This window comes from Aotus nancymaae, unplaced genomic scaffold (assembly GCF_030222135.1).
Source record: "Aotus nancymaae isolate 86718 unplaced genomic scaffold, 86718_ANA_hifiasm-v0.15.2.pri h1tg000049l, whole genome shotgun sequence".
Lineage (NCBI taxonomy): Eukaryota > Metazoa > Chordata > Mammalia > Primates > Aotidae > Aotus > Aotus nancymaae.
Window position 1 is genome coordinate 26,996,944 of NW_026988463.1, and position 23,066 is coordinate 27,020,009.

Consider the following 23,066-nt stretch of genomic DNA (forward strand, 5'->3'; position numbering starts at 1 on the left):
GCATACTGGGAAAGGAGTGCGGCGGCCAGTGGCTGCAATGGGGATGGCGTAGCAGCGACGCGGTGACGCCACAAAGATGGCGGACGCTGGAAGGCGCTGTTCTTTACTCTAATGTGCTTAGATACTTGAAGCCACAAAAACATTTCCCCCCGAGGTTCCTCGTCTCCTGGCGAGGAGGCCTTTTTTCTTCTGCCTTGTGAAATAACAGCGGCCCAGCTGGTGCCCATGACCAGGAAGGAAGGCAGTGTCGCGGGCTGATTACACCCAAAGGGTGCCGGCGCCGAATCGGTTTCTAACGAGAACTTTTAAAACGATTCGTTACAAGAAAGGGTAGGAGCCGCGAGACCCTCTAACTGCCCAGGGAAAACAAGTCTTGTCCAGCAAAGTTCTTGGCTCAAGCGGTTCGCGGCCGAGGCCCAACGGTCCCTCGCTCTACGGTGCCGCAGCATAGCGCGTGCGCGAGCCGCTGTCAAACGCGCTGACGGAGGCCGGGAAGAAAAAAAGGCGGGAGCCGCCAATCCCGGATGGAGCAAAATGGCGCGGGAGGAGGAGATGCAGGAGTTCACCCGTAGCTTCTTCCGAGGCCGCCCGGACCTCAGGTGCTCAGGGCTTGGAGGCGGGGTTGGAAAGGGCACGGGTGGGACGGGGACTCCGTCCTGACATCCTGTCCCCGCAGCACGCTCACGCACTCCATTGTGCGGCGGAGGTACTTGGCTCACTCGGGCCGCGACCACCTGGAGCCCGAGGAGAAGCAAGCACTGAAGCAGCTGGTGGAGGAGGAGCTGCTGAAGATGCAGGTGTGGGTCGGAGCCTGGGCCGCGGGAGGTGGAGGCGGAGGCGGGGCTTGCTGCCGAGGAGGAGGGGTCTGATGGGGCGCGGTGAGCGCAGCCTTGGTGCATAGTTCGCCCTCTTGGCGCACACACAGGTGGATGAAGCTTCTTCCAGGGAAGTCAAACTGGACCTTACCAAGAAGGGCAAGAGGCCTCCCACTCCTTGTAGCGACCCGGAGAGAAAAAGGTTCCGCTTCAATTCAGAGTCGGGTTAGTGCTTCCTCCCTGCTATGGGGGCCTTCTACATCGTTAGTGCTTCACTCAAGAAGCATTCACTACGCATCTGTTATGTCCCCAGGCGTTAAATGAATGAGCGAGGCCAATGAGTCAGGAACCGGGACAGCGAGGACAGATGGCTGTTTCCTGCTGCCCCTCCCTCTGTCAGGGCAGCCCTCGAGACAACCTATCCGATGTGAAGGGAGAAGGGACAGGAGGAGCCTGTCTCAGCTTTCTCTTCTTTCCATATTCCAGAGTCTGGCTCTGAAGCTTCCAGCCCAGACTACTTTGGACCCCCAGCAAAGAATGGGGTGGCAACAGAAGTCAGCCCAGCCAAGGAGGAGAATCCAAGGCGAACCTCAAAGAAGGCAGTTGAGGACAGCAGTGATGAGGAACGGTGGAGAGACCTGCCCGCACAGAGGGGTCTCTGTGGAGAGGAAAGCAGTGAGGAGGAGGAAAAGGGAGACAAGGGGAAGACTAGGAAGAAACCTGTGGCAAAGAAGCAGGCATCAGGCAAGGCCTCAGTCAGTAGAAAGCAGGCCAGGGAAGAAAGTGAGGAGATCGACCAAGAACCCGTTCAGAGGACAGCAAAGAAAGTGGAGAGAAATAAAGGAGCTAAAAGCCTGAAGGAAAAGGAACAGAAGAGTGAAGAGGAGGGGGAGATCCTAGCCAAGAAGAAAGAGCATAGAGAGGAGGAAGCAGGGGAGGAAGAGAAAGAAGGGGAGGTGGAAGAGGAGAAAGATCGGAAACCCAGAGCCAGGAGCAATGGCAGGAGGTCAGCTAGGAAGGAGAGGAGCTGTAAGCAGAAAAGTCAGGCAAGGATGCTCATGGGAGACGCGGACAGCGAGGAAGAGGAGAAAGAGGTGCCAGGCAGTGGGGATGACAGTGGGAAAGATGAAGAACCCCTAGTGCAGAGGAAGATCGAGGACGGGACCCAGCTTAAGGGTGGGAAGGGGTTGAGTGGAAGCAGTGAGGATGAGGAAGACAGTGGGAAGGGGGAACCCACAGCTAAAGGCACTAGAAAGATGGCCAGACTGGGCAGCACCAGTGGTGAGGAGAGTGACAGCAAGGCAGGGGGAGGCCACCAGGGGGAGAGGAAGAACCGCTCTTCCAAGAAGAGCACCAGGAAAGACAGGACAAGAAACTCATCTTCGTCCTCAGATGGAAGTCCAGAGGCCAAAGGAGGGAAGGTAAGGGTGTGGAGGGCTGGGAAGCCACCATTAGGGAAGAGGGAGACCCTGCCTCAGGCCCGGCAGGCTTGGCCTTCAGCTGCTGCTGTCTTTCCTTGCCAGGCTGGCTTAGGCCGCCGTGGAGAGGACCACCCGGCTGTGATGAGGCTAAAGCGCTACATTCGGGCCTGTGGTGCCCATCGAAACTACAAGAAGCTGCTGGGCTCCTGTCGCTCACACAAGGAGCGCCTGAGTGTCCTCCGGGCAGAACTGGAAGCCCTAGGCATGAAGGGTGAGGCCAGGCATGCCTTGGGGGCTGCAGGAGAGGGCCTTCCTGCTGGGGAGGAGAGGATCACCAGCTTCTTCTGCTCCAGGTAACCCTTCCCTAGAGAAGTGTCGAGCCCTGAAGGAACAGCGGGAAGAGGCTGCTGAGGTGGCCGCCTTGGATGTTGCCAACATAATCAGTGCCTCAGGTAAGGGGTTTCCTCTCACTGCCCAGGAGCAGATGGGTGAGGTTGGACATTCTCAGATATCTGATCTCACATTTCATCTTTCCTCTAGGCCGGCCACGCAGACGTACGGCCTGGAACCCTTTAGGAGAAGCAGTCCCCCCAGGGGAGCTATACCAACGGACCCTGGACTCAGAGGAAGAACGGCCCCGTCCTGCACCTCCAGACTGGTCACATATGCGTGGCATCATCAGCAGTGATGGCGAGAGTAACTGAGCTCCACCCCTCCCAGGAGGGACCCTTGACACAATTACAAAGCATACATAGCACCCTGTGTCTGCAGAGCAGAAGCAGCTTTCTTCAGAGAAGACTGCATCCCCCAAGTTGGGATGCTACTTCTCAGCTTCACCCTCTCCATTTAAGGTGTTTATTTTTTAAGACTCAATAAAAGGAGTGTTTATAGTCACTGCATCAAATGTGGTCCCCCATTCTCACCGCCTGTATTTTGGGCCACAAAAATGAGTAGCTGCTACTGCCTCCACCCCTTCCCTTGGCCTGGTTGCCTTTAATTTCCACCAGGTTCCTGAAGTCCCTGCCTCCAGACCCTGTCATCCAGCAGCCACCAGGCTCTATTGGAGAAGGGTGTGTGGCTCCTCTGCTTTTAGCCCAGTCTGATAACTTAATGCCCATTTAGGAGGGGAGTAGAATGACTTGACGGCAGCTGTGCTTAAGCCTTCTCCCTTCTTTTGGAAACAGCCACTTTGTCCGGGGGCTGTTAGCCTCAAAGGGTTGGGGAAAAGCCAATCCTGGGCCAGTCCAAGCCCTCCAGGCCTCTTGCTACAGGCCCAGCCTGTGCAGTCATATCAAGTCTCCACTGGACTCTTGGCTGCTGAGGCTTGCGGGAAGATGTGAGCATGGAGCTGCCCGGGATCTGTATAGAAGGCAAACCTTCTATGAATCTTTGAAGCCAAAGCAAAGAAAACAGGAATTACAGGTCAAGGGGTTGAAGACCTTTGAGAGCTGAGATCTGGTCACACCTGAAGTCATTAAAATCACTGAAGTGTTTAGATACATAGCCCAATAAATTCTTTTTAAACACAAGTACTATTCACCAGCCACTGAGCAGTCCTTCACACACACCGTAAACAGAAAGGTAAGTCTTGAAGTCTGTTAGAATAACCAACAGTTTATTAAAAGCTAGCCTGGGGCTCTGTGCCAGCCCCACAGCTGAGAGGGGCTCCCACGACTGCCCCCAGGCCCGGGAGCAGCCCCTTCCAAGGTCCTTCCCTTGTTCCCCCGCCCCAGCCCTGATCCCAATTAAAAAAAAAAAGATAAAGGACAAGACGGCACAGGACGTCAGACAGCAACAGGGGAATGGGGAGACCCAGGCATCCTGACCCCAAGACCCCATCCTGATTCTTCTTGCCAGTAAGGCGGCCTCTCATTCTCCCCGCCTCAGGCCCCAGACCTGCTCTGCCCTATGGCAGGTCTGAGGGTCCCACTGTGAGGGTAGTATAGTTCTCTAAATATAATATATCTAGACCCACCCTTCCCCTCCCCCAGGGGACTAGATGAATATTTGACACGCATATCTCCCTCCTTTCCCAGGAGGTGGTGGAGGGAGACCCTGGCACCATGGTGGGGAGGCGGGGCTCCCGGGCAACCTTGGGGCACCTATGCCCAAGCTGGCCCTGGGCCGCTGGCCAGCCCCAAGAAGCTCATGAGATGAGGAGGTCTGAGGGGAGCTGGAGCCAACATCCTGCCCCCTGCCCTTGCTTGGGCCTCCAGCTCAGTGCCCTCCAGGGTCAGGCTCCACCCACCCCTGCCCTGCTCCTCCCCGCTGCACTTCAGGAATAGAAGTGGGAAGAACCATTGAGGATGTGAGAAGCGACACTTGTGCTGCGGCTCAGGGGCCCGGGCACTGCAGCAGCAGGAGGCCCCACGTTCTCACTGCCACTGCCCCCCGAGGCTGCCCGCCGCAGGGGCTGGGGGCTGTTTCTTAGCAGCAGCAGGGCTCCGCCTCGGGGTGTCCCGCTCTGTGTTGGGGGCCCCAGCCAGTTTGGGGGGCCTGGGGGAGCTAGTAGAGACGGCTGGCGCCAGGCTGGAGGGGGCATGCCTGGTGGAGGAGGGCCGTGGCTCCAGTGTGCCCCCGAACGGGGAACAGGACGGGAGGGCCAGGCAGGAGCAGGGGGTGGAGCGGGATAGCCCTGGGCAGCAGCCTCGGCCGGGATGCCCCCCAGAGCCATGCTGGAGAAGCCCAGCCTCATGCTTTCAGCATCGAAGGCCTCTATCTCACGGGCCTGCCGCTCCAGCAGACTCCGGATTCGCTCGGAGCGCCCTGTCTGCAGGGCCAGCAGCTCCTCTTCCACCTGGGGCATCCAGAACAAAAGTTAGAGAGTCAGGGGTGGGGGGCGGGGGGCAGGAGCCTACCCTCCATCCCGGGTCCTGGAGGCTGGGCCCCTTACCCGCTGCTCCAGCAGTGCCCGCCGCAGCGCGACCCTCTGCTCCAGCTCCCGCAGCTCCCTCTCATGCTGGCTCTCTGTGCGGATCTTAATCTTGCTCTGGTAAGCGTTGAGCAGCTCCAGCTCCTGTTGAAGCTGCTGCCGAAGGGCCTGGAACTCTGCCTCCTGGGTCTCATCAAGCCGCAGCTGAAGGAGACAAAGAACCAGTTGTAGGGATCTCCTCCCCAACCCCCACTATCCTCCCCTGCCCCAGGTAGGCCTGGGCCCTAAGGTTTCAAGAAGCAGCGGTCTCAACATCTATCAGAATGGAAGATGGTCATACCCTGTGGCACAGCAATTACACTGCAGAATCTATCCCCCAGGTATACTTGCACATGTGTTCGAGGTGTTCACGGAAGCGTTGTGATAGCAAAATACTGGAAACAACCTAAATGTCCACCAATAAGGGATGGGTTAAATAAATTATGGTACAGCCATACCATGGAAAATTCTATGCTGTAAAAAAAATGAGACAGGTGTACTGACAGGTGAAAATGTCCAAGAAGTATTAAGTGGAAAAAGAAAGTTAGAGAATAGTAAATGTACAGTATGATTCCATCTTGTCTAAAATTCATGTTTTCAAAATGTGCACTGAAAAAACACAAAATACAGTTAATTATTAACAAGTTACCTGTGAGAAGTGGGACTAGGTGAGTTAACAGCCTTAGGTGGGGCGTTTCCAGTCTCTACTCTCTATGTACATTAGTTTTTTAAAGTGGCCCATTCCAGTGTTAGGTGTGGTCATTTTTTTAGAACAGCAACTTTCAAAATCCTCCAGAAGTCTGAGTAAATGGGCTTGAGGGCCACACACTTTAATCTGCACCCTGTTTACCCATTAAACTAACTCAGGCCCAGGAAGAAAATAATAGCCACTCTTTTCCTTCGTGGTTCTTGGGAGAGTAGGCACATGGCTTTGTCAAGACCTTAAGAAAATACTAAGAGAAAGAATAAAACCATTGAGGAGAATATGAAATAATCAAATCACTGTGGAGAACACTAACAGAGAAAGAGTATGTGAGTTTCTCAAGTAAAAAAGCCCTAGCTCTGTGCACACCCCACACCGTTCACTTCACTAAAGCAAAGTACAGAGCCCAGCCTCTACCACGCTCCCTCCCTGGGCCCCCAGGCCTCACCGCCTGCGAGCTGAGCATCTCTGAGATGGACTGGTCATATTGCTCGGCCAAGATCGCCAGCTTGCGGGTCTGCTCTTCCTTGAGCCGCTTAAGGAGGCTCTTGTGCTGAGCTTTGGGTGTGGTCTCCAGCAAGTGTGCTCGCAGAGCCTTGTACTGCCGAGTCTGGATCTTACACGTCTCCTGGAACTGCTTCTTGATCTGCAGCTCCTTAGACTATGCAGTGGACGGATCAAGGGGAGATGGGGGCAGGGGGAGGAGTAGGAAAAGGAGGAGGAGGAACAACCAGGGGCAACAGGGAGAAGAGAGAGAAGAGGAGAGGAGACAGAAGCAGAGACAGGGAGAGGGAGAGAAACAGAAAACATGTTAGACAGAGGGGGTGGGGGGAGCTGTATACAGACAGACATGGAGAGGTGGGATCGTGTTGAGAGAGAGAGATCAGGAAGGTCTCGACGGGCAAGAGATGCAAAGAAGACAAGTTTTCAAGAGCACGTGCACGGAGTTGGGTGGGATACCCACGAGAAAGAACATCAGAGTTACTGGACGGGGAACTGAGGATCTTGGAAGCTCTGACCAGGCAAAGAGGGAGAGATTGTGACCTAGAGACAGAGCACGTGAGCAAATATGAGAACGTGCACAATAACAAGCAAGAAGAACCAGTCACACAAAACACCCATGAAGAAAGCAACACAACTAAGGACAGACACAGGAAGTCCCAGGTCCAGCACCTCAGGGAGGAAGGCAGGGAAGGAGGAGAAGCACCGAGCTAGAAAAGGGTAAGAAGGGGCTGCCCCATTTTGGGCCACAGAAAAGAAGGGGGCAAAGGAGGTGGCCAAAAAGGGCCTGACAAGTTCAACCGGCCAGGAGCTGCCACCCTGACCAGATCCGCATTCCAGCCCGGCCCCTCACACACTCACTCCCACTTCAGGCCCACACCCGATCCTGCTGCCACGGCCCCCATACTCCGCCTGGTTGCCCCCAGCTCAGCACCCCCTACTATGGAGGGGGGCCCCCAACCCACTAGGGTAATGCCTGATGCAGGAGAGCAATTTGGCCCCCAGCAGCCGGGAACCAAGGAGGGAACGGGTTGGGAGAAAAGGCAGGGGATGAGGAGACCAAGGGCCTGGAAACTAAGGGCTCTGGAAGGAACCCACAAACAGGGTCTCTGTGGGACCAAGAAGTTCAGTGAAGTTCTACAGGGGCCCAGGCCCCAGAGCCGGTGGTGGTGATGGTACAATGAAGCTATGAAGGCAGAGAGCATGAGGCTGAGGAGAGGGGCTGAGATAACGGAGGTGGAGTGAAGAGGTCATGGAGCCGGGCCAAGGGTCAGCCTGGGGGCATACCGGGGAGGCTAGGCGGCAGGACAAAGCAGACAGAGGCAGCCTGGGCCAAAGGCACAGTTCCGCTCAGATATTTTATTTGTGTTTGTCTTTTTCGTTTTTTGGTGGGGGGGGGAAGGGGACAGGTTGGAAGGGAGACAGAAAAACAAAATCAAAGAGGAGAAAAAAAAGATGACTCTTCCCACCCTCCACCACCCCTGGCCCCAGGCCTGAGTCAATGAGGGTGAGGATGAGCACACACAGCGGGAGAACAGCAATAACTTAGGGGAGGAGTGCCAGGAGAGCACAGAGTGAGTGACCGCTGGACTCCACGGCGGAGGGGGCTGCCTGTCTAGAGGTCCGAAGGGCTGGGCCTGGGGTGAGGGAGCAAACTGAGGAAGGTGGGTGAAAGGAGAGGACTGGGGGCTGGAGAAACTTCACTGAATCGTGGGAAATAAAGTGCTCAATGCTCTAGATTTGGGCTGGAGTCAGCTACCTCCAGGGAGGCAAGGCCCGGGACTGGCGGGTGCGGGATCTCCGCCCGGCGAGAGTCCCTGAAAGCGGCTGGCAGGAAGCAGGGGGCCCTAGCCGGCGCTGGCTGCGTGGTAGTAGCCGGGGGATTCGGGTGGGCCGTTCACCCCGAAGCAGGCCCCAGCTGGCCAGTGTGTGGATGGCCCACAGAGGCAAGTGGGATGCTAGACCTTGACTGGCCCGTGCCAGACGCCAGTTCCAGCCCTTGCACAGGGCCCAGACCCTTGCCAACAGGGCCAATGGGTGTTGGGCAGTGCGGTGATTACGCCGCCGGGGCGCAGGGACAGGCAGGCGGCTGCGGAAGCCATCCTTGTTGGTTTTGGGGTAGAGTGCAAATAGACCCCGGTCCCCCACAGCCCCACAGCCCTGTAGGGCCCGGAAGGCCATGGGTGACAGGCGCAGCAGAACCCGCAACCAGAGTCGAGATATGCCCCGGCGCACCCGGGGTCCCTGCTGCCGCACCCACCTGCCCCCCGCTGCTACCGCCACTAGAGGTAGAGCCAGGCCTGGCCAAGCTAGGAGCCAGGCAGCGCCAAGGCCCAGGGGCACACCCATGAGGCCTCGGCGCCAGCTCAGGCCCAGGACAACCCCTAGTGCAGTACCCTGGGCCAGGAGTAGGAAAAGACTTGGGGGCAGGTGCAGAGCTGTACAAAGGAGCAGGTAGGAGGCCCCCAGGCCCACCAGCCCTACCTCAAGGGCCAGCAGTGCTGCCTGCAGGCCACCCCCACCCTGGGCTGCCAGCAATGGGAGCAGCAGCAGCAGCAGGAGGGGCAGGAGGCCGGAGGAGGACCCCACTGCAAAGGAGAGCCCAGCCAGGAGGCCATGGGACAGGAGTCCAGGGAGCTGGCTGGCAGGGCCGGGCCTCAGGTGTGTCGGAGGGGGTTCTGGAGGGATATCTGGGGAAGGACAACCGTCTCCAGGATCCCTAGGGGTTCCAATTGGAGCCCCCTCTTCCTCTTCTTCCTCTTCCTCAGGGACTGGAGTTAGTGCTGGGCCCTGCACCCAGCCAAGCTCAAACTCCTCATCCAGACTCCCATCCTCGTTCCCCCACAAGCTCCACGTCCCAGCCTCCTCCTGGCCAACAATGCTCCTCTCCTGGGGTGCCAGGGAGGGCACCCTAAGCTCCTCTATCTCCTCCTCAGGCAGACCCCAAACTTCCTCGTCAACCAGGCTCCCATGTTTTTGTGGACTGGAACTAGGGGCTCCTGATTCTTCCCCCAAAATCCTTTGCTGCTCAGGCTCCAAAGTGGCCCCTTCCTTTCCCAGAATCCTTCTCTCTGCAACTGCTTCCTCCTCCTCGCCCAGCATTCTTTGGTCCAGGACTGCCTCCTGGCCAGGTGAGCAGAGCTGCTCTTCTATAGGGGTGCCTGTGCTGGGTGGGCCCAGAGCCCCAAGAATGGGGAGTGGGAGGCCCGGGGGGCGCTGGCCTGCACGTACTTTGAGGCTCTTGGGCTGCTGGCGAACCTGGGCCGCGTGCTTCTGCCGCAACTCTTGCTCTCGCCGCTTGTTGTACTCCAGCTGGTTGCCCAGCTCTGTCTGGTGCTGCAGGCGGGTGAGCTCAGCCCGCGTGCGCTGCACGGCCTGGAGCTGCCGCAGCTCCAGCTCCCGCGTGGCCTCGTGCTGCCGAAGCAGCAGTGCACACTCCAAGTCTTTCTGGGTCTGCTTCTTGTTCAGGTCCTGAGGCAGAAGAAATGCAGGGCCCGAGGCCCAGTCAGTGTCAAGAAAGTGAGGGGCCAGGGCTCCTTGACAGAGGGGCCTGGGGACGGCAAGAGATGAGGGTGTAGGGGAGCCAAGCTCTTGCCTAGCCTGGGAACAGAGGCCTAAGGAAATTCTGGCAGGGTCTGTTGGGGATGGTAAATAAAAGGAGCACTGAAGCAAAGCTGAACCTTTAATACCACGAGGGCCAAGGAGAAAGAAGACAAGAATGAGGCAAACGGAAAAGGGTGGGTCCCTGGGATCCATGAGCTAGCGGGAGGCGGGGGACTGGGACGCCTACCTCCCGCAGCAGGTCCTGATCCAGGCTGTGCCGAGCCAGCAACATCTTGCGCTTGTACTGGCGACACTGCAGCTCAAAGTACTGGCGCTGCCGCCGCAGCAGCCCTGCCTCCTCCTCCGCCTGGCACTGCTGGAGCTGCTCCTTCTGCCGCAGCAGCCACTCGGCCTTCTCTCGCTTGGGTGTGCTGGGGTTCTCCTGGAGCTCCTGGGAGGGCAGAGGGGAGCAGGGTCAGGGCCCACCAGGCCCGCCATCCACCCCGCCTCCCCAGCAGCCCTAGCCCACCTCCTTCAGCTGCTCCTTGCGCAGTTTGTAGGTCCGCTTCTGTGCCTCCAGCAAGGCGGCCAGCTCCTTCTTCTGCTGCCCGAGGATATGCTGCTGGAACTTCCGCTCCTCGGCCTGGGCAGCTCGAGCCTCCTTCTCACCAATGGCCTGGTGCCGCCGGGCCAGCTTTTCTGCCTCTGCCCCAAAGCCAGCCCGCTGAGCCTCGAGCTCCCGCTGCAGCCGCGCACTGTGCTCCTCTCGTTCACCTCTCAGCCGCGACTCCAGGGCCAGCAGCTGCTTCTGGTGCTGTCTTCGCATCCGCTTATAGCCGCTCAGCTGCTCCCGCAGCGCAGAGTCCTGCTCATGCTCCTGGATCTGACGGCTGACCTGGGACAAGAGAGAGGGTGAGAGCTGGGGCTCAGCCTGGCCCCCAGTTAATTAACACAGAGGGTCTTCCACAGGGAAGAACACGGGTTTTCAACTCATGGGTTTCATTCTCATTTAGCACCTTTCTCACACACACCCTCTCTAGCCTGTTTCCTCAACCTGATAATGGCGATATTACCTCTTCACAGGTTGGTCTAACCGAATGATAAAAGGTGGCAAGCACAGGGCCTGGCACAAAAGTAGGAACAATGCACACTAATTTGAAACAGTGAGTCAGACAGACCTGGGATCAAATCCCAGCTTTGCCACTTACCAACAATGTGATCTCGAGTAAGTTAACTTCTCAAAGCACCAGTTCCCTCATCTCTTAAACAGGGAAATAATACCTCCTTATACAGGCTGTGGAGTACATTTGGAATCTATCTAATAAGTGCTGGCTTCCTTCTTCAGCAAACATGGTGGGTACTAAGCTGGGATGGGGCCACATGATGCTGGAGTAACAAGAACACTGGGCTTGGACACCCTCACCAAAAGTCTGATCTCAGATCTCATTCTCAAATGACTCTGTCAGTGGCTCTCAAACTAGTCCTGGCAGCCAAGCCCCTGGCAGTCAAGACCTCTCTGCACAGTACTGCAGAGCACAACAGGATCTGAAGAGTTGCTGGAACACAACCAGCCCCAAGCAGAGGCTGTAAGAACATACTAGACTGCATCAGTGGCCTCTAAGGGGATCGCTGATACTCAAATGCAGCTGAGCAGGAATGTGATCTAAAAGGCTTATTAAAAACATGGATGAAAAGCTATGTTTTACAAAAAGCCTAACCACTTTTCCCTGTGAACTGAGAAAAAGATTGCCGTGAGTTGATTTTCGGAGAGGACTAAGGGCCTGCTTACAGGAGCAGAGAGCCACCAAAAGCACTGGGCAAGTGGCTCCTCTGAGCCACAGGTGCCTCATTTCTCCAATGGGATCCTATCCTCCCCGTCCCCAGGGAGCTGGGAGTGTTAACACAGGCCTGTGTGAGAGCCTGAGAGCTAACTGCTGGTACAAGACAGACACCTGAACACCATCCCTGCCCTTTGGGGCACAGAATCTGGCAAACCTAACATGCTGCTGTTCAGGACCACCCAAGCACAGGGCATCCCCGGCACAGGGCTCCCCCGGGACAGGGCACCCCCAGCATAGGGCTGTGAAGCACCTGACTCACTAGAGGAGCCTAGGAAGGCAGCCCACGAGATGTCAGTTAAGTCAGGCCATGAAAATGGAATAAGAGTTTGCCAAGCTAGAAACACCCAGATTGGGCCACGTGACCAAAACAGTCCGCTGGGAGGAGGAGGGAGGCGGGAAGGTTAAGGGGAGCAGGCAGGAGCCAGCAACAGAAAGTGAGGATAGAATCCGGACTCAATCACGGGCTATTGGGAGGAAATAATTTCTAGACTTAAAAAACGGACAGTGAGCAGGCCGAGTGAAGATGGCTGCACTCACCAGGGAGGCAGTTCGGATGGTGGCAAAGTGGTCCCGGTTGCGGCAGTAGGCCCGGCGGCGAGCGGAAGAGGTGGTGGAGGTGGGAGCTGGGGCTGCAGGCGGCTGGATAGGGCTGGGGGTTATCTCTGGCTGGTAGGGGTCATCATACAGGTTGTCAGAGCCCTAGAAGGAGGTAGAAGGACCACCCAAGGCTCAGAGGACACTGGGCCCAAAAACAGCTACCTGAGGAGAGCCACTCAGACACAGAGGAGGAGTGCTGAGCTTAGGGAGGGAGGGTGAGGACCCAAGCGGTTCTAGACCAGGAGGCTTGGGCTCCCCAATTGTGAGCTGCATACCGGCAGCCGGTGGATAATGGAGCTGTGAGAGGTGACTGTGTGCTCTCCTTCCTGCATCATGGCCATCTCCCGGGCTTCAGGGCCTTCCTCTTCCTCCTCCTCTTCCTCTTCCTCCTCCTCCTCTTCCTCGTTGTCTGAGGCATCTGCTAGACTGTTGACAGAGCTGCTCTGGCTGGAGGCGCTGATGGACATGCTGGGCACTGAGTGGCTACTCTCAAGACTGGTCAGGGTCCCAGCTCGGTGCATGTAGGGCTCGGCCTCCTGCGAACAGGGCGTAGGCTGCTGAGCAGGGAAAGGGAAGCCCTGGGGTGTATGCAGGGAGGGAGTATAGGGAGATGGTGGTGTGAGTAGGGCTGAGGAAAGGGCCAAAAAGCTGCAGGTGGCAGGGACACACAGGGGATAAAGAGGGGTGTTAGGGCAAGCTGGGTCACCTCTTCCTCCTCTGGGGCCTCGGCACCAGGGCCATTGGGTGCCTCTTGGAACAGGATCTTCTTCATCTTGCGGTACTGCAGATTGTCCAGCTCCCGCACAGCATCCTTGGTCCTCTGGATCAGGTCCATGATGACTGTGGGTGGCCGCTCTCGGAGCACAAAGCGGTGCTGGGGGAAGAAGACGCTGAGGCCTGCTGCCAACTCCCCTCCCGCCCTCCATAACCCACAGCCCTTGGCATTCCCTCTGGCCTGAGGCATTCTTCTGGGGCCCACACCCACCATGGGCTGATGCTGGCCTTGTCCCAAGCCTTTCTCCCACAACAATTTTCTGCACCACCCAGTACCTACTCCCTAGACAGACTCTTGTTCCTCCAGGCATGGCTGACAGACAGGAACAGTCAGGAGATCTGGATTCTCATCCAGCTCTTCTACTAAAGGGCTATGTAACCTTGGACATGTGATGGACACAGGCTTCATACGTATCCCACAATTACAAAACAAGTGGGTCCAACTACATAATCTAAAGTTTCCAACTAGGGCTCCTTAAGCCCCCATGGGTCTGTGAAGGGAATGGGGCCCCTCTATTTTTGATAATTCAAAAAACACCTAAGGGAAATCATACATTTACCCATGATAAGGCTACACAGGCTTTTGGCTTGCATTACATCAGATCAGTGGGGCAACCCTGGTTATCGCACGCTGACCAGAAGCTCTGGCTGGCAATTATATACATCTTTGATTAATAAAAGATGGGAAAACAGATTATTACTTAATAAATTAAGGCAGTCTGGTAGACACAATCTTTTAAAACACAGAGTCCACTGGGCATTGGGGATGGGGTGGGAATTCATCAATGAAGCTCTTGACGGAGGAGGAACTGGGAACGACTAATTTCCCTTGGGGTTCTTGAGGCTCCAACAAGCTACATTTCCAGGAGAATGCTAGGCTAGCAGGCCCTCACCTTCAGGAGAACCTCTGAGGTTGGTCTGTCTTGAGGGATTTTCTGAAGACAGGAGTCGACAAAATTCCGGAAGTACTCAGACCTGAAAGTCACAGGAGGGTTGGGAGAAGAGTGGGGAAGGCATGAGCCAGGCAGCCGTATCCCATGGCCTCACCTCTGGTCCCAGGAATCTCAGTCCTCACCAGTGTCCGGACTGGAGCACGGGGGATTCATTCTGTGCAATGTGGTATAAGGCACTCATCGCATTCATGTTAAACAGCGGTGGTTTCCGTTCCGCTACAGAGAAAGGTGAAGGGGAAGAAGGTGAGAGGGGGCGGGGAAGGGGGTTAGAGGACAATGGAATGGAATTGAGACGACTTGGGTTCAAACCCCAGCTCCTTGACTGCCTTGCCACATGACCTTGGGAAGTTCCCATCATCCTGCTATGTCTCAATTAATTCCTTCCTCTGTAAAATACAACACCCATCCTCCACTGCACATGGGTAGAATAGGGGTCAAAGAAAATAACATATACAAAAGCACTAACAAGACAGAAGGACGGCCATTCGGTTATCACCCCAATAATACTTCTTAGGTGCCAAAGGGAGCAAGCAGGTAACTTGTTAATTGCTATAGGGAAGATAAAATCAAGAATTAGGCCCTGCCCTCAAGGAACTTCAGTCTAAAAGATAAGATTAAATAGGACTGAAAAAATAACATCAAAGTACTAACTGGTATAAGAAGGAGACGGGAAAGTGGCTGGGAAGTTGAGAGTTTGCAGTGGGCCTTCAAGCTAGTACATCTTCAGGGAATTCAGGGAAGGGCTTTGTAAAAAGACCTGAGATTAGAAATTGCAAGCTAAGAGTCCCTAAGAATCCCTTGTAGCGCAGAAAAAGTTATGTTGTTTTGGCCTAAACGATGATTTTAAAAATTAATTGCCAATAGTAATAATCAAATAATATAAGTTTCCAGTTTCTCCTTAAGAATTAGATCTAGTGAAATGGAGTCTACATTACTGCATAACAATGGTCGGGAGCTAAGCAATAGCTGCCCTCTTTCTACGGCAACAGCAATCTCCAGTTTGCCACAGCCTCCTCCACACTGCTTCCCTGATACTGACTATGAGCTGACATTTGTAATCAGACTTGTGTTTTTTGTTTGTTTGTTTGTTTGTTTTTTTGAGACGGAGTTTCGCTCTTGTCACCCACTCCAGGCTGGAGTGCAATGGCGCGATCTCGGCTCACCGCAACCTCCGCCTCCTGGGTTCAGGCAATTCTCCTGCCTCAGCCTCCTGAGTAGCTGGGATTACAGGCACGCGCCACCGTGCCCAGCTAATTTTTGTATTTTTGGTAGAGACGGGGTTTCACCATGTTGACCAGGATGGTCTTGATCTCTTGACCTCGTGATCCACCCGCCTCGGCCTCCCAAAGTGCTGGGATTACAGGCTTGAGCCACCGCGCCCGGCCTTTTGTGTTGTTTTTCAATTGTAGAGTAATATTTCTCTGTATCCCCATCTCTTCCAAAAACTAGAAATAAAATGGACAGATCTAGCTTTTTCTTATACTTGGGTCTGTTTCTTACATTTTCATCAACTGTCTGGGCCTGGCCTCAAATGGTAAATGCAGACTGTGGAGATGGAGGAAAAGGGCTCATCCAAATCTCTGACCTCGGGCAGGGGACCCAATATGAACCAAAGCAAGGAAGTGGAAAAGTTCATGACACACTCAGAGGTGGAGCCCACGAAGGAAAGGGCCAGCCTTTAGGAAGCAGAGCTTCTAGGTTAGTACAAGGAATGATAGAGATGGCTTCAGTCTTGAAGGCAACAGGGGGGCACTGATGGCTCCGAACAGGGAGTGAAACAACAGCACTGAGCTTAGGCAGACCTCTCTGGCATTGGTATTTAAGACACACTGGAAGGGAGGAGAGACTGGAGAGATCACCGCAGGAGGCTGTTGATAAGAGAAACTAACAGCAACTCTTTCATAGGTAACGATTTTGTGTCTGGCATTGTGCTGGAAGCCTTATAAAGGTTACCGACCTCATTACAGAATTGTTTCAATAGTGCTGATGAGAACCCTAGCATGGCTTCAAGGCCTTAAGAACTCACTTGGGCCTAACTCTCTGGCCTTATGCCTCACTATATACATGACATGCTATGTTCCAAACAATTGAAGCTAGTCCCAGTTCCCCAGGCCTGCTCTTACCTCTAGGCTTCTCACAGGCTGTTCTCCCTGCCTGGAAAGCTCTTCCCTATATCCTTCAAACAGCTCTTATTTACCTTGTGGGTCAGCTTCAACATTCTGCTACAAGGAGGCCTTCTTCAGCCCCTAAACTAGGTCAAGTCTCTTATTTTACATTTGAACTGCTCCTGTAACTTCTCCACTCAGCTTTCATCACACTGAAAGAAAACATGCCTGCCTGGTTTCCCTAACTCAAATGTAAGTTCCATGAGGGCAGGATTCTCATTCACTGCTATCCCTCCAGAATCACAGTCCATGGCACATGGTGGGCACTCAGAAAAGATTTAGAACTAAAGTAGTGGACAGGAAGAGATGACTGCTACAAAATCTCTAGGCCTAAGAACTGGCAGAATTTGACAGCTGCCTATATTGGGGCTCCAGGATAGTCACAATGGACAGGAAGTTGGAGGCCTGGGATCCCATCCCTAGGAGAATGGGGTAGTCTGGGAAGTAAAAGAAAAGAGTGGAAAAGAGGATGAGGAAGCAGAGAGGAGGAGGTTCTTACCCAGCTCGATGCAGGTTATCCCCAAGGACCAGACGTCTACTTTGCCATCATACTGCCCCTCATCCATGGCCAGGATCACCTCGGGTGCCATCCTGGGAGAAGGGTCAGGAGAGAGAGATGAATCACCCACTGAGACCTTATCATGACTACTCCCAATATCCTGGGAGCTCTCTCCACTCACCACCACTCTCTCACTCACCAGTATGGGGTGCCCACAAAGGAATTGGCGGGTGCCATGATGGACGCAGAGCCAAAGTCCCCCAGCTTCACTAACCCTGGCTCTGACAGCAGAATGTTTCCAGCCTTCACATCCCTGTCAGAGGCAAAGTACAGGGATGAGACACATGTCTCAGGAAGCTAGGCAGAGGCTTTGGCCAGAGCTTCCAGGAGGACTACAGTCCAGCTAAGTGACAGGTGGTGCAGATAGTACGCCCCTCCCAGGCATCGCCGGTGCTGCTCATACCTATGAATCATGTTGTGGGAGTGCAGATACGCCAGGCCCTGCAGCGCCCCATGGGTCACGGCCGCGATCTCCACCTCCTGAAGGGGTTTCTTGTGCACTGGAAAGTGAGGGAAGAACTTCAATTTGAGGGAGCGCAAGTGTGGGACTGGAATAAGCTCCCTTTAACCATTCCCCTATGGCTCCTCTGTTCTTCACCCTTCTCCACTTATTGGCCAATGAGTCACTTACCTTCTAGAAGGTCAGAAGCTGAGCCCAGGCAATATTCCATCACCAGCTAAGGAAGGGACAAGAGTCAGAGATCAGAATCTCCTGTGCAGAGACTCAAAACAGAGTTTCCTTGACTATCCAGCACTCAAGCTATGTCCCCGGGGTGATGACGAGGAAGGACAACTGGAGACAATGAGGGGGTGGTGGGAGAGTTCCTGGAGTTCAGGCCTAAGACATTCACCACCATCCATCTGAATCCCTTCAAACTCTCATTCAATCACCACCTCCTCCAGCCGACAGTGCCCTGTCCCAACAGCTAACAGCCTATGTCACTCTGAGCCAGGCTTTTGGTCAGAGGGTATGTTTGAGGACTAAAGTGGTCAAAAGAAACTTCCTCCTTCCCAAGATCCCACAACAGCACCATGAACAGGGCCCACCTAAGAGACTTGACCAGTATAAGGACAGGCGTGAATAGGGGTAAAGATCAGGCCAGAGTCTGGCACCAGCTCACCCAAGCTGTATGCTCCCTCAGGTAACAGCCCCGGTACTGAATAGTGTTGGGATGCCGGAGCTTCTGTAAGAACCGCACCTCCTTGATGATATCTTGCCATTTCTAGGGGGTCAGGGTAGGTGGAGGTTACCTAGCCTGTATCTTGAGACAGGTCCCCTGCCCCCAACCTGGCTGTACTGCACCTGGCCCACCTCATTGGACTGCTTCCCACTGTAAGACATCTTCTTGATGGCCACCACCTCACTATTCCGGACATCCCGGGCCTAGAAGACCAGATCAGAAGGTGTTGAAGGCCCCAGTGACAGCTGGGCACGGGAAGACTTGCAGGCCCAACAGGAGAGGGCAGGAAAGGCCAGTATGTTGGAGTGGTGTGCAAGGGCTGTTGGGAGGTCCACAGGGGTAGGAAGAGTCCCCACCCCATTACACCCTCCCCAAGACCCAACTCACAAAGTATACGGCTCCAAAGCTGCCATGGCCAATTTCCCGGAGGTCAGAGAAGAGCTTTTCTGGGTCATCCTTGAAGAAGAGCTCAGCCACATCAGGGTCCTTCAGGCTCCCGGCCCGGCCCCCAGCTGGCATGATGGCCCCTGGGGGCCCTGAGAGTGGGGCCTGGCCTGGGGAATGGAAATGGGACCTTTAGAGCAAGGATCAGGCCTTTAGGGAGAGGAAGGGACCCATCAAGTTTCTGCCATCTCCTCCCCTCATTCCCTGATGAGGGGGAGGCACTGCTGAGGAAGGGGAGGGGGAGATTAGGAACAACATCAAAGCTCCAAAAAATGAAGTTGCCCGGGCAACCAGATCACGCGGGCTGGGTCCCTGGAGTCCCTAAAACTGCTAGGAAGATTCCAGGAGGCTAAGCATCCTCACCACCCGCTTCAGCGCTCAACAAGTTCCCATTTCCCTACAGCCCCTGTATCTCCCCTCAAGGATAAAACATTCTGCCTCCCAGGCAGCACTCCAGAGCCCCAAGTGTCCTGTCCCACAAGTCCCATACCCCAACTGTTTCCAGGCACCTTCCTGTTCCCCTTGGCGGTGAGGCCCCCTCCTCCCTCAACCTCTCACACCCTGGAAGAGAACAGGAAATGGCCAGGCCGGAGGCGGTGGAAATCCGGCCATTGTTAGAAGTGGGTACTGGCCCAGAGAGGCCAGCAGACTCACTCTCAAAAAGGGGAAGGGGGAGATCTAAGATGGGAAGAATAGGGATATAAATGGCATCTGGCTGTGAGGGCCTCTCTGTGGTCTGGGCTACCTTACTTGTCCAGTCCAATTGCATAAGCATCACACACAGGTACAGGACATTTGCAGGGTACAAATAACATTTATTGAGCAGGTACAGTAAGCACCTTACATGCATTATCTCTATTCAGTCCTCACCACAACCTTATGAAGCAAGTATTATGATTTCCGCAATCTTACAGATGAAGAAACAGGCTCAGTAAGGTTAAGTGCCTTGTCCAAAGCTGGTCCTCCATCAGTATGATTTCACAGCATCCCTTCGAAACAGGCAGGGCAGAATCATGATCACCATTTCCCAGGTGAGGTCACTGAGGCACAGATAAGAAAAAGGACTTCTCCAAGGTCAGAGAACAGGACCTTCCGCACCCCGGTTAGGCCTGTGTGCCCATTACTCTCTCGGTTGTCACCCCAAGCTCAGCTCCCCTCTCACAGGAAGCCTGTCCTGACCACTTCAGCCGCTGGGAAGCGCTCCTAGGGCACCCAGCCAAACACCCGGAGAAAGTTCCTGCAGGATGCCAGAACCAGGACCCTCAAGGAGATTCTAAGACAGGTTCCAGCTTAAGCACTTGTCAGAATTTAGGCACAAAGGAGCCTTCAGCAAAGCTGGACTCCTGGGGCAGAGTTCTAGCTACTTAAAAGCACCTAACGATTTTAGCATGTAATTTATTCTGTCATGCATTGTTTCCTGTTGTGTTATTAATTTTGTCTCCTCAGCCCAATTGGAAGCTGGAGGGCAAGGAGGGAGCCTGACTCTCCAGTGGGCCCCCAGGGTGCAGAGGGCTCAGAATAGCCTGGGAGACTGATTGATTGCTCTCTGCTCAGCCCTCAGCAGCTCCCAGGCTGCTGCTCAAAGCAGGCCCTTTTCTCCCTTCTGCCAGCAACAGTGCCAAGCACCCCTCACCCGCACCATACACCCACACACAAAGGCAGGTGCTCTCAACTTGCCAAAAGAATCTTCCTGACCTCTTTACCAACACAGGGCCCCAGAATGCCAATCCAGGACCCTAGGCCACATGGAAGGGGTGCCACCCACTGGCAAAATATCATGCAGGTCCCCTTCCTCATAATAACAACAAATACTTGAACAATGACCAAGGTCTTTGCTAAATCATAACCACCTTCCAAAACGGGTAATGTTATCTCCATTCTACAGATGAGGAAACCCATATCTATCTGTTCCTACGCTATGCTACCAGTAGATTCCATCTGCAATGTACAGCAACAGGGCTTTCAGTAAGTTCCTTCTAGTTCTTGGTCTTCTCTTCAGTGAAATGGATTACAGCATGGAGCTTTTGTAAGATTTTAATGAGATTTCATACTTAGGAACACCATGCAGACACTCAGCATATGGATTTTTCCTTCCCTGCCTCCAAGGTCCCCACAAAGCTTTAATCTTTTGGGAGATCATTCCACCCCAACAGACTGGCTTGAGCGGTTCAAAGATGCACTAGGGCTACCATTTGTCAAGAGAGAGCCCTCTCAGGAATCCAGGCCAAACTCTGGGATCAGGGTAAAGATGAAGGTCACAGTGGACAGAAAACTCCATGAGGCAGAAGCAAAAGCCAGAGCCTCCCATCAGAAAAAGCTTCTGAGTAGAGCCCTCCTGGAAAGGAAGCTTATCTCATTCCCATTCTTAAATCTCGCCCCAACCTGGTCTCCTAGGGACACCTAGGCTGAGCCCAAACTCAGAGGAAAAGAGATGGCAAGAACCAGGCATGCATCAGGAAAAGACGTGACTGAGGACCTGAGTTCAAATTCTGGTTCTGCCACTGTGTGACCTTGGGCAACCTCTCTGGGCCTCAATGTTCTCAACTGTAAAATGGGAAGATGCCAATAAAAGAGACCCACAGGGTGAATGAGGGGGATGTCACATGAGAGAATGGCTATCAAAGCACTTTGTAAAAGATCGTTTGACAAATGGATGAGATTATGGACACCATCACAGCAAGAGGTTGGAAGGTAACTGCAGTTAAGGGGAAACATTGCCAGGCACTTCAAAACACACACATATACACACAAACACACATACACACACTTCTTTGCAAGGACAAGAAATCCAACCAGACCAGGCCTGAAAAGCAGATAAGCAGACCCACCATGGGAATCAGAGGTATGGGAATCAACACCGCAGAGCAGTCAGGAGAAAGGGGCATATCAGGGAGGAGGTGGCTGTGAGGCGCAAAGTGAAGGGAAGAAGACTGAAGTGCAAATCCATCTGATTAGCTGAAGCACCCTAGGGTGTGAACCCCGGTGACATCAGAGACCCTGTCACCTGAGGTCCCCCACCAACCAGACACAATGAAGGGAAGAGGAAGGGGAAGAGGGAGGCAACAGAAGGCAAGGCTGGCCAGAGGCTGACCACTGGCTCAGCTGGGCTTCCCCATCCTGAGGAGAGGGCCTACCCAAGTCCAGCTTCTCAGAAAGGCGCACCCTTTCTTCTCAGAGCTAGACACAGGGACCCGCACCCCTGCACCCCGTGTCTCACCTGGTAGGGGTCACTATGGTGCCCCAGCGCCTCCGCTTCCGCCTGGGGTCCTCCAGCGGCTCTGCCAAGCAGGGAGAGGGGCAAGGAGACCTTTCCCCTTGCCACCTCTTCCTCGGCTTTCGCCCTTCCTGAGGGGCGGGCCCGGGAAGCCTCCCCTGGAGGGGAGGGGGTGACAACCTGATCTGACCTCGCGGTCCAGTCCTCCCCCTCCTCGAGGGCGACAGTTGCCGAATTCCGGATTTCTGATTGTGGGGTCTGAACCCCGAATATTTGAACGGGAGGGAGACCGAATCTGATATTTGAATGCCTGGGGAATGAATCCCGGATACTGGTGCACGAAAGGGCCTGAACCCGATATTTGAAATTCAATGAAACAGAGACCCAGGTTTAGAGAGGTTGGGACTCGAGTCCCGGATATCTGAACTATGAGGACTGATACCCGGGTATTTGAGAAGCGAGGGACAAAGCCCGGAAATCTGGGACCCAGGGGCCTGAGCCCTAGGTCTTCGGCCACCGACTGGGGGCCCACCCCGAGGACGTCCGGCCGCACGGCCCCTCTCACGCCGGGGTCCGAGGGTGACAGCCCCCACTCCCGGCCCGGCCTCCTCCCTCTCCCTTCTCTCTTCCAAGAATAGCTGGAAGATTGTAGCTAAGGCGCTGCTGACGGTCCCCGCGCCCTCTCTGCCTCGCCTCCTCTCCGTCTCAGCCTCTCTCCGCACCACAGCCCCGATCTTGTCCCGGTCTCCCTCTCCCTCTTCCTCCCAATTCCAAGATGGAGACCGGGCGGGAGCGCGCAGGCGCGGTAGGGACGCCGGGCCAAAGGGGGCGGGGTCGCGGAGGACTCAGCCCCGCCCTCTCTCCTCACTGCCGCGGCCCGGGAGACCGGCAGCCGCCGAGCCCGAGTGCGCGCGCGCCCCGCCACGCGGACCCCGGGCCGGAGGAGGCGGGGAGAAGGGCTAGGCTTGCAAGAGGAGGAGCCCAGCACTCTGTCCCAAGACTGGCGGTGGAAAGAGCTGCGGCGCATGCGCCCGCCCCGCCTTCGCGCTTAGCCTGAGCTTGTTGCTAGGGGAAGCTTTGAGGGGGCGCGGGTGGACAGACAGCAGTGGCGATCTGCGCGTGTGCGCAGGGTGGAAGTTGGGAGGGGCAAGGGAAGCTGCCGCTGGGCGAGGAAAAGGCGGGAAAATGGACTGTTCCGACGTTAGCAACCATCTAGACTGGACGAGGGCCCCCAAGTGCGAGGAATCTTTGTGCATCGACGCTGGGAAAACTCAGTCGGTTAGATCTCTTAAGGAAACTGAGGTGCTGCAGGTTGCATCACGTGCCAAGGTCACAGTGCATTTATGTCACAGCATTACCATGACCTGACACCCCCCCCCCCCGCCCAACTAACTGTAATTATCCATTTTATTTCGTAGAAGAAAACAAGACAGGTGTTTTCCAA

At 55.0% G+C, this 23,066-nt stretch overlaps 2 protein-coding genes across 4 annotated transcripts; one reads left to right on the forward strand and one right to left on the reverse strand.

Annotated features, from left to right (window-relative positions):
- The first annotated feature begins 55 nt into the window (after positions 1–55).
- On the forward strand, positions 56–3,506 carry HIRIP3 (HIRA interacting protein 3). Its single transcript, XM_012464540.3, has 7 exons — positions 56–599; positions 677–797; positions 926–1,040; positions 1,302–2,236; positions 2,339–2,507; positions 2,590–2,688; positions 2,777–3,506. Exons 1-7 carry the CDS (start codon positions 535–537, stop codon positions 2,938–2,940), a joined length of 1,668 nt encoding a protein of 555 aa, XP_012319963.2. The 5' UTR covers positions 56–534; the 3' UTR covers positions 2,941–3,506.
- A 324-nt stretch (positions 3,507–3,830) lies between these two features.
- On the reverse strand, positions 3,831–22,403 carry TAOK2 (TAO kinase 2). 3 transcript variants are annotated; one of them, XM_012464539.2, is made up of 19 exons: positions 21,626–22,403; positions 18,352–18,518; positions 18,096–18,167; positions 17,905–18,006; positions 17,415–17,460; positions 17,187–17,283; positions 16,923–17,036; positions 16,724–16,815; positions 14,182–14,275; positions 14,000–14,081; positions 13,039–13,206; positions 12,608–12,868; positions 12,273–12,434; positions 10,424–10,789; positions 10,142–10,345; positions 9,583–9,822; positions 6,299–6,511; positions 5,130–5,312; positions 3,831–5,033 (listed from the first exon to the last, which is right to left on the reverse strand). In XM_012464539.2, exons 2-19 carry the CDS (start codon positions 18,481–18,483, stop codon positions 4,512–4,514), a joined length of 3,150 nt encoding a protein of 1,049 aa, XP_012319962.1. In that variant the 5' UTR covers positions 18,484–18,518; positions 21,626–22,403; the 3' UTR covers positions 3,831–4,511. The 3 variants fall into 3 exon arrangements, 2 of the variants coding, with proteins under 2 accessions (XP_012319962.1, XP_012319961.2); XR_001109300.2 differs by lacking the exon at positions 3,831–5,033 and having other exon boundaries at positions 5,225–5,312; positions 5,449–6,511; XM_012464538.2 differs by lacking the exons at positions 3,831–5,033; positions 5,130–5,312; positions 6,299–6,511 and having other exon boundaries at positions 7,691–9,822.
- Positions 22,404–23,066: the final 663 nt, after the last annotated feature.

Excerpts from the sequence above, each read along its gene's own strand:
- HIRIP3 (XM_012464540.3), top strand. The coding sequence starts at position 535 with ATGGCGCGGGAGGAGGAGATGCAGGAGTTCACCCGTAGCTTCTTCCGA. Across the intron at positions 600-676 it reads CGAGGCCGCCCGGACCTCAG|CACGCTCACGCACTCCATTG; the intron begins GTGCTCAGGGCT and ends CTGTCCCCGCAG. Across the intron at positions 2,689-2,776 it reads CAACATAATCAGTGCCTCAG|GCCGGCCACGCAGACGTACG; the intron begins GTAAGGGGTTTC and ends TCTTTCCTCTAG.
- TAOK2 (XM_012464538.2), bottom strand. The coding sequence starts at position 18,483 with ATGCCAGCTGGGGGCCGGGCCGGGAGCCTGAAGGACCCTGATGTGGCT. Across the intron at positions 12,869-13,038 it reads AGGCCCCAGAGGAGGAAGAG|GAGGCCGAGCCCTACATGCA; the intron begins GTGACCCAGCTT and ends CCCTGTTCGCAG. Across the intron at positions 9,823-10,141 it reads ATCAGGACCTGCTGCGGGAG|GACCTGAACAAGAAGCAGAC; the intron begins GTAGGCGTCCCA and ends CTTCTGCCTCAG.